The 9,762-nt window shown below is 37.9% G+C and overlaps 1 protein-coding gene across 1 annotated transcript; it reads left to right on the forward strand.

The window, feature by feature from the left end:
• The first annotated feature begins 1,493 nt into the window (after positions 1 to 1,493).
• Positions 1,494 to 7,645, forward strand: tbx6 (T-box transcription factor 6). The gene is made up of 8 exons (XM_028476032.1): positions 1,494 to 1,563; positions 2,415 to 2,610; positions 3,549 to 3,816; positions 3,913 to 4,056; positions 4,914 to 4,984; positions 5,073 to 5,131; positions 5,217 to 5,457; positions 6,488 to 7,645. The coding sequence occupies exons 1-8, from the start codon at positions 1,494 to 1,496 to the stop codon at positions 7,584 to 7,586; spliced, it is 2,148 nt and encodes a 715-aa protein (XP_028331833.1). The 3' UTR covers positions 7,587 to 7,645.
• Positions 7,646 to 9,762: the final 2,117 nt, after the last annotated feature.

Genomic DNA, 9,762 nt, shown 5'->3' on the forward strand with positions numbered 1-9,762 from the left:
GCTTCTGAATATTTTTTGAACATTTTGAGCCAATTTTTGCTTATTTTAACCCTTTGTCTGCAACTCTACCAAACTTGCCATCCGTTAACCTATTTTCATCACTTTTTGTTGCCATATTTTTCCTAATTTTAAATCATTTTTACTACATTACTCCCATTTATGCTATTTCTCCATCAAATTTCAATGCCTTTTCTGCACATTTTTTTCACTTTCAAGATATTTACGGCACTTATAAACCTTTTCCACGACTTAACCCACCTAATATTGCGTATGTTGACCAATTATCAATTTTAACCTCTTTTTCCCCAGATTTCATGCTTATTTTTGCCAATTAACCGCATTCACAATTTGTCATGCCCATTATTTGAACAGTTTGAACTAATTGTTGCAAAATTTTCTGCCACTTTTAAGCCAATATTGATACTTTGAAGCCTTTTTTGTTTTTGGCCACTTTTGCAACTTTGAACTAATTTCTGTTTTTAAAAAAAAAATCCCATTTCACCAACTATTCCACCATTTTTGGTCACTTTCAACCCATTTTATGTCTGATTAAAACAAGGATTTACATCTTTAAGATGACTATATACAAATAATCATAAACTTCCTGGATAACAGTGGATATTATTCAGATAAATAAATAAATACGGGGCCCCCACAAAGCTCTTATAGATGGCCCTGTCTCCACATGACTGTTCTGCAATGTTCATGTCTGTGTTCAAACACCTTCAGGTACAGTGGGGGTCCCCGGTCTCTGGGGCCTTTATTTTGGGGGTCGTGGGCTGAAAAGGTTGAGAACCTCTGACTTCAGTATTAAAAGTAAAAAAAAAACCTTCAACAAATTTTCAGCATAATTGCAAATAGGAAAACACAGTTATTATTATTATTATTATTATTATTTATTTTTTTATTATTATTTTTTACCAATTACTATACATTTCAGGTGACCCCAAATGGGGTCACGACCTCAAGGTTGAAAAATTCCTGATATAGGTGATATTGTAATTTCGCCAAAATAAAAAACTTGATACAGCATATATTGCCCAGCCCTACTGCATGCTGCAGTTTAAAATGTGCAATTAATAACAAAATAATCTAAAGTCACCAGTGTAAACTGTGTGAAACATATGCATACTGTTGCTATGGTTGATGATGTTTCTTTTTAATCCTTGACTCATCCAGTCACTTCCAGTTTGACCAGTGTTTGGTTTTGGGACAGAAGGGGAGCTGATGGGACTGGGTGGAGAAATTAAGAATTAAGATGAGGCCATTTGGTCAAAATGTGTGAAGTCGCATCCACACACCTATTTAACACGGCCCCTCAGAGGTGTAGGCTCTTAGAGAAAAGGACCCTCGGAGAGAAAGGAACACATATTGATCGACTTCAATACGTTCACTGAGCTTTGACTTTGAAAAGAAACTTTCAGAAGCAGGAGCTGAAGAGTGAAATGTAACTTTTTAAAGGAGAAGTAAAGAAAAAACGAGTGAAAGGAAGGATGCTGAGCGTGGAGATGTACCCCAGTTTGACGTTAGGACCCCAAAGGATTGGAGACTGCTTTTCTAGAGGTGAGGCCAAATTTCTGGTGACCCCATTTTTTCTCTACAATTAGCTTTTGATCATGTTTGTGTTACAAATAGTTATAACTGAGAACGTGAAAGTATAAAATAGCTTTGTTTGAGATTGTGTGGTGTAGAATATTTAACAATAATAATAATAATTGAATATTAATACCCCACGACCGTGAAAAAAGGAACAAATATATATATTTATAAATATATATTTTAACTGCATTTTATTTGAACTAAATTTACATTTGAGAAAGTGAAAGTATACAACTAAACAACTAAATAATAATAAAAATTAATTGAATAATAATACCCCATGACCCTGAAAAAAGAAGGTGGGTCAGAAAATGAATGGATAGCTAATAATTAAATAAAAATAATAAGAAAATAAATAATAATAATAATAATAATAATAATAATAACAAATATTTATATATATAATTTTTAACTGCATTTTATTTGAACAAAATTTATATTTGAGAAAATGAAAGTATAGAATAGCTTTATTTGAGATTGTAAGTGGTAAAGAATACCAACTGAATAATAACAATGATAATAATATTAATATTTTTCTGTTGCACTTTTTGATCATGTAAATCACATTGAATTGCCTTGTGTATGAAATGCGCTATACAAATAAATGTGCCTCGCCTAATAATAATATTAAAAAATGGAATAATACATTAAAAATAGTAAAAATAAAAAATGTAATCAATCTTTTTTTTATCAATTCGTAGACATTTCAGCCGACCCCATTTTAATTCCAAGCCACCCCACATGGGGTCACGACCCCAAGGTTGGAAAAAACGCCACGCTAGGATCTCATTAACATATCTGTTCTCCTCGTGCAGACCGAGATGCTGCTGCACACATTCCTCTCTTCCCTTCAGCGTGTGATGCTGCAGCCAAAGCTCTGCCGCCTCCCGTCCCCAACCAGCTCACATCCAAGAGTAAAAAAGACGAAGTGAAGATGGAGCTGGAGAATTCATCTTTATGGAAACAGTTCAGCTCAGTGGGCACAGAGATGATCATCACTAAAAAGGGCAGGTGAGAGAAGACGATACATAAACACAGGCTTTAAACATTGTTAAACTACAAATATTTTCTCAACTATTTCAGCCCATTTTTGCTTATTTTTACCCTTTTTCTGCAACTACACCAAACTTTTAAACTATTTTCATCACTTTTCCTTGCCATATTGTTGCTACATTACTCCCATTTTGCCACGTCTCCATATTTTAATGCCTTTTCAACACGTTTTTTCAACTGTCAAGACATTTTTGGCACTTTTAAAACCTTTCCGCCAGTTTTAACACCTAATGTCGCATATGTTGACCCATTATTATCACTTTTAACCTCTTTTCATCATATTTCATGCTTATTTTTGCCAATTTAACCACATTCAAAATTATTTCCCAGTTCAAACTAACTGAGCCTACTTTTTTCTGCCACTTTTAAGCCAATATCAACACTTTGAAGCCTTTTTACCACTTTACCTTTCCGTTTTTGGCCACTCTACTAGTTTGTGTGGTTTTTTAAAAAAAAACCCATTTCACAATCTTTTCCATGATTTTTGGTCACTTTTAACCCTTTTTATTTCTGATTAGGATTTACATCTTAAAAATGACTATATAATATGGCACCGATAAAAAATAAACTTCCTGTATGACAGTGGATATTATTCAGATTAATAAATAAATGTGGATGGGCCCCATAAAGCTCTACCCTTTATTCCCCCTTATAGATGGCCCTGTCTCCACATGACAGTCTCAGTCCTCTCTATTTTGGGGGTCGTGGGCTGAAAAAGGTTGGAAACTACTAGTGTAAATATTATTTACACCAGTGGTTCTGGACCAGTATTTACTAAATAATGATAACCTGGATTAGAATAAGGAAAATCTCAAGAGAGAAAGGCACAAAAAGTGAAATAAAACAGTTTTGATGCAGTGTTACATGAATATTTTGTTATTTCTCACCTCTGTAAGGCGGATGTTTCCCGGGTTGAAGTTGAAGCTGTCCGGCTTGAACCAATCTCTCCGTTACATCCTCCTTCTGGACATCGTCCCAGTGGACAACTCTCGCTATCGTTTCCAAGGCGGTGGTTGGCAGGTGGTTGGCGGGGCCGAAGCGAGGCTGCCGGACCGCGTCTTCATCCATCCGGACTCACCTGCCACAGGTGCACACTGGCAGAGTCGAACCATCTCCTTCCACTACGCCAAACTCACCAACAACACCCTGGATTCACATGGACATGTAAGGATGTAGAATATTAAACTACTGAGCTTGGTCGAGGGTTTTTCTTTCTTCCACTCACTACATGTATATATACATATATATATTTTTTTAAAGATTATCCTACACTCACTGCATCGCTACCAGCCCAGAGTACATGTGATTGAGGCCAGAGATGTGTTGAAATGGGGAGGACAGCAGCACACCTTCGTCTTCCCTGAGACGCAGTTCATCACCGTCACCGCCTACCAGAACCACAAGGTATCACAGGAGGGTGGTCACCAGGGTTGGAGTCAATTGTAATTGTAATCCCATACAGTAATTGGTCATTTATTAGGTAACACTTTACTTGAAGTTTTATACATAAGGCTGACATTACACTGTCATTATTATGACACGACACCTGTCATTAGCATGAATAAGGTGTCATTAAGGTTGTCATTAAGTGTCGTTCGTTACCTTAAACCTTCATTACCCGCCCTAACCCCTAACCCAACCCAACCTCACTAGATCCCTCCACCTAACCCTAAAAATGCCAACATAGCTCCAAAGGTGTTAGCGAAAAGTGTCGTAATTTAGCGAATTGTAATCGTAATTGAAAAAATATGTTGCTGTTGTAATCGTGATTGAATTGAGTTCAAATCATTGGCTTTGTAATTGTAATTGGCATGGGAATTCTATAAAAACGGTCAATTAATTGAATTAATTGGTGTTATTTTATTTAAAAAATAATTGTACATTTTGACAAACCTTTCATTTTATATAGATGCCTTTGTGGAAAATAAATAAAGTGCAATTGTGCAAGATTTCCTCTCTTCCTTTATAGGTTTTTACTTGAGATGTTTACCGTATGCAAAGGAACCGTGGCAAGATTTATTACTAATAATAAACGTAGGGGGGGGAAATTAACTAGTAACTTTTACTTTGAGTACTATCTAATTGAGCTACTTTTTACTTTTACTTGAGTTTTTTATGTATGACTTGTCCTTGTGTACAATTTCAATCAAGTAACAGTACTAATACTTGAGTATAGGATATATCAGCACTCTTTACACCTCTGATTTCTAATTAAAATGTAAAAACATTAAGAAGGATGTGTTTGTTTTTAATGTTTTCAGATCACAGAGCTTAAGATCAACTCCAACCCTTTTGCCAAAGGGTTCAGAGAGGACGGAATGAACAATAAGAAGTAACTCACGCCAAAGCCAACTTAACAAATTCCCTCGATAACGTCATCTGTACACGTCGATGATCTAAACTCACTCTTTTCTTCACAGGCAAAGAAACGCCAGACAAAAACGCAAAATGGCTGTCCTGACAGAAACCACGGATACTGGTAGGAACGGATTTAGACCCTGTTTAACACTTTTCATTTACTATTGTTTTCTTAATATGAAATTCCTCATTTCCTTCTCTAGCAGTGAGCTGTGATCCTTGTAACTCCACTGAGCTCCTGGCCCTGGCTCCTCTGCCTACACTTCCTGACCCGTGCTGTGGCTTCAGACCAGAGGACGCCTCCTATGAGGACGCCATGGTTCCCCAGCAGCCTTTAGATCTCCACCAGACATTTATGGCCTCACAGATGTCTGATATCGGCATGTCCATTTCCAACGAGATGCAAAACACAGCTGGAAACCAGGTGGAAAACAGTCTAATCGACAGGTAAGGGTCCAGACATGAAGACGTTAGACCTGTTTGTTATGATTGGTAGACGATCGGATCAATTAGTGCACGTACGTCTGATATTATGGAAGACCAAACCTCCCAAAATTAAAATTAAATGAATAAATAAATTAAAGTGAAAAATGACAAAACAGGAACATTTTAAATCAAATACAAATAAATAAATATAAGTGGGAAATGTAAATAAAAATGTGACATAGACTTTTAAACATCATTTATTTTATACATATAAAATAATATTCCTGTTTTGTTTTTATCTTTACTTTTATTATTTTTGTTATTATTTTGACCTGTTTGGGTCGTAACAAGATATAAATGTAAATGATTATCATTACAACAGCGACACATTTTTAAAATTTAAATAGATTGTTATTAATTATCAATTAAGTGATTACAATTATAATTCACCCCAACCCTGTACTTTACTGTAAGGCCTAGCTCAAATTAATCACATAATCTTATCATATCTATCATCTGTTTATTTGTTACCCTTTTATAAGTTTTAGTTTTTCATTACCATTTTTAACCAATCACTTAAATGTGTTAAAAGCAATATTTTTGGGCAAATTTGTGTAAAAAGAACACATTATTATTACTAATTGACACATTATTGACTATTAATTAATCTAAATAATATGTTATGGTTTAATTTATTCAGACAACATTTTTCAGGAAATTCACTTTGACATTTACTTTGATCTCCTGAAATGTTTTGACTGATGTGTTGTTATAAGCTATTAGCCAACTTGAGAGTTCTGTCAGGCTGGCCACGCCCCCGGTCTCTGAAGAAGAGAGTTGGACGCATCAAAGCGATCAGTAGATGCCTCTGAGGAAGACTGACAGTTGGCAGTCGAAAACATGTCAGGAGATCAAAGTAAATGTCAAAGTGAATTTCCTGAAAACGTCAGAATAAATGAAACTTTGACATATTATTTAAAAAAAGAAGACAAAATGAACTTGCTGGAATTATTACCCTAAAGTTTGAGTGTATGTTTTTCCTCTTCCACAGCACCGACTCAGCAGTTTACTCCTCCACCTTCTCCGCTGATGAAGTCAACGCCTCCTCTTTCCCTCCAGCTCCTCTGCCTATACCTTCCTCCTCCTCCTCCTTCTCCACTCTTCCTCCTGTCCTCGACTCCTCAGATTCATCCAATCCTCAGTCTTCCATCAACTACCCCTCCCTCCTCTCCTCCTCTCCCACCCTCTCCGTCACCTCCTCCACTCCCGCCCTGCAGCACACCTCCTTCGTCTTCCCCACTCCACCTCCTTCAAACTCCTCCTCTCCACAGACCCTCCTCTCCTCTTCCTCCTCTCACTCGTACCCTGTAATTGATGTGGACTACAGTGGAGCGCCCTCCTCGTGCCAGGTGGATCTGCAGAATCAGATTTCTCCTCAAGCTCTGCTCAACCAATCAGAAAGCAGCTCACCTGATGATCAAAGCACCCCAGTCTTCCTCTATCCAGATATTGTGTCTCAGAATCCTGATCCTGTGTCTACTTCACAGCCTCAAAAATCCACTGTGAGCCTCCCGTTCTGTTTGCCTTCATACGGTCCCGCCTCATCATTTACTTTCCCTCCACACATGCAGAATCTTTCCTATCCGAATGTGTCCCAGAGCTCCACCCACCCCGTACACCCCGACCACCCCGTCCTGCAACTACCAAACATGAGCTTTCACCAAAGCCAGGGTTCGACTCTCTCGACACCTTTTCCTCCTCCTTTTCCTCACCCTTCATCCTCTCATCCTCAGGCTCTTTTCCAACCATCATCTTGCTTGGTTGGGTCCCCCTCCACCTCCCTTCAGCATCAGCCCGTTACCCTTCAAAACCCGCCCAACCCCCCCACGGCCTGCCCAACGTACCCTCCTGTGGAATTTAACGCCATTCCCCAGTTCAACCCCACTCCACCCTATCGCCCAGAGATGTCCCTACACCCCCCGCCTCTATCATCACTCCCCTCCTCCACCCCTCCACCCACCCTCTACACCACCTTCCCTTCATACCCTCTGCGTCTTTGCCAGGACCCCCACTCGTCCCTCTCCATTCCATTTAGGCATCTGTACAGGCAACACCAGCATGGCCACCCACAGGGGGCCTACCTCATGTAAAAATAGCATCCGTCTGACAAAATTGCCTTTTAGGGCAGGGGTGTTAAACTCTTTTTAGTTCAGGGGCCAAATACGGACCAGTTTATCTTAAGTGTGTCACAGATTTTATGTGAAAAAATGAGTAATTTCAACATTATGGGGCCCTAGTTTGCACTTCTGTGTATACATAAAATACAAAAATATGTAGGAAACCAACCATATCCAAGCAATAAGTGATAGATATTAGTCCCAACAAGATCTTCGTGTTACATTTCCTAGATTTTGTGACCAATTTCTATTCTATTAAGGGAAATATTATGTAATAATTTAAAGAAAATTAAATAATTTTTTTTAAAAAAAAATGAGTTTTTTCAATTGTTAAACATAATTTTTGTATTTGGAGAGGCTGACATATCTACAATCGGATTAGTTGGTAATATAAAAAATGTTTCATGTCTTTTCTATCATTTTTACTTTCTTGAGCAAGCCGAATTTGATGCTCTAATGGGCCGGATTTGGCCCCCGGACCTTGAGTTTAACATATGTGGGATGGACACCAAATCACTTAAACCAGGGGTGTCAAACTCATTTTAGTTCAGGGGCCAAAAACAGAGCAGTTTGATCTCAAGTTTCCCCCTCTGCGTATATACTGTACATAATTTACAAAAGTATGTATTAAGCACAAGGTATCAGTCCTAACAGGATCTTCACTTCAAATTTCTTAGATTTTGTGACCAATTTCTATTGTATTAAGGATATTTCAACTGTTTAACATAAAAAAATACTGTAATCAGGTGATATAAGCACTGGGAAAACTGTGAGCCCCCGTAAATATTGTTGAGTTTCATTCATACAGTGATTTATTTTCTCTGTAATATTTACTTTCTTCTGTGGACCAAATTCTAGGGTCTAAAGGGCCGGATTTGGTCCCTGGGCCTTGAGTTTGACGCTTGTGTTTTAGGGGAATCAGAGGTAGTTATAGAACCTATTATTGTGTTTTCACTTGACTTGTAAATATGGATATGAATTTTTCTTTCATTATTGTGTGCATGAATAAATACATCTACCATATCTTCTTGAGGCTTTTGTTGCATCATTGTGTAACATATACCTCCACGTTCACAGCAACCAGAATGAAGCACATGTAGGTCTTCATTACAACTGATTACACAAATGTGAAATTATGGCCCTGAAGACACCATTCAGCACCTAATGTCACGTATGTTGACCCATTATTGTCACTTTTAAATTCTTTTCACCATATTTCATGCTTTTTTTGCCAATTTAACCACAATCACAATTTGTCATGCCCATTATTTGCCAGTTTAAACTAGTTTTTCATACTAATTGTTCCAATATTGACACTTTGAACACTTTCTTTTACCACTTTTTCTGTCCGTTTTTGGTCACTTTCATTTTCTAGTTTTAACCAATTTCTGTGGTTTTTAAAATCCCATTAGTCCAATGTTAAGCTAAACCCTTCTTAAACTTTAAATGAGCTTTCTGGGCTTTTTTTCATCATGCTTTTCTATTCTATTCCTGTGATGAGGGTTCAATCATCCCTGATAAACTACAGCTGTGCTCAAACAGAGATGAACAACACATCAACAAGTTTGACTGATTTTTAAACAACTTACCACATGGATGAAATCTCCAACTTCCATCCATTTATTTTCTGACCCGTTTGTTCCTTCTTTCAGGGTCGTGGGGGGTCTGCTGGTGCCTATGTCCAGCTCTCATTGGGCGTTAGGCAGGGGTACACCCTGGACAGGGCGCCAGTCCATCGCAGGTCAACACACAGACAAACAACTATTCACTCCTACTGTCAAATTTAGAGACTCTAATCAACCTAACAGTCGTGTTTTTGGATTGTGGGAGGAAGCCGGAGTACCCGGAGAAAACGTACATGCAAACTCAACACAGAAAGGACCCAAGTGTCCACCCAAGGGCTCACCACTAAGCCACCGTACTGTGATCTCCAGAAAAATGATTTACCCAATCAAAAGTAACACACACGCACAAATAATGAGCCAAAATCTGCTCTTATTGATCTGTTTTAAAAACAAAAATGGTTTTCATGTCTGCCTAAATTTTCTGAAGCGAAGTGGACACTTGGTTGACCCTGATCCTAATGTTTGCTCAAAGTTCCAAGTTGTCACTCATTAACCAGTCAGTGATACATTTTGTGGTACACAAA

The sequence above is a fragment of the Gouania willdenowi genome, chromosome 19, assembly GCF_900634775.1.
Source record: "Gouania willdenowi chromosome 19, fGouWil2.1, whole genome shotgun sequence".
Taxonomy (NCBI): domain Eukaryota; kingdom Metazoa; phylum Chordata; class Actinopteri; order Blenniiformes; family Gobiesocidae; genus Gouania; species Gouania willdenowi.

What these genes read in the sequence shown, in the direction of transcription:
- tbx6 (XM_028476032.1), top strand. Translation starts at nt 1,494, where the DNA reads ATGCTGAGCGTGGAGATGTACCCCAGTTTGACGTTAGGACCCCAAAGG. An exon ending in GACAGAAACCACGGATACTG is followed by an intron (nt 5,132 to 5,216) that starts GTAGGAACGGAT and finishes CTTCTCTAGCAG; the next exon opens with TGAGCTGTGATCCTTGTAAC. An exon ending in GAAAACAGTCTAATCGACAG is followed by an intron (nt 5,458 to 6,487) that starts GTAAGGGTCCAG and finishes CCTCTTCCACAG; the next exon opens with CACCGACTCAGCAGTTTACT.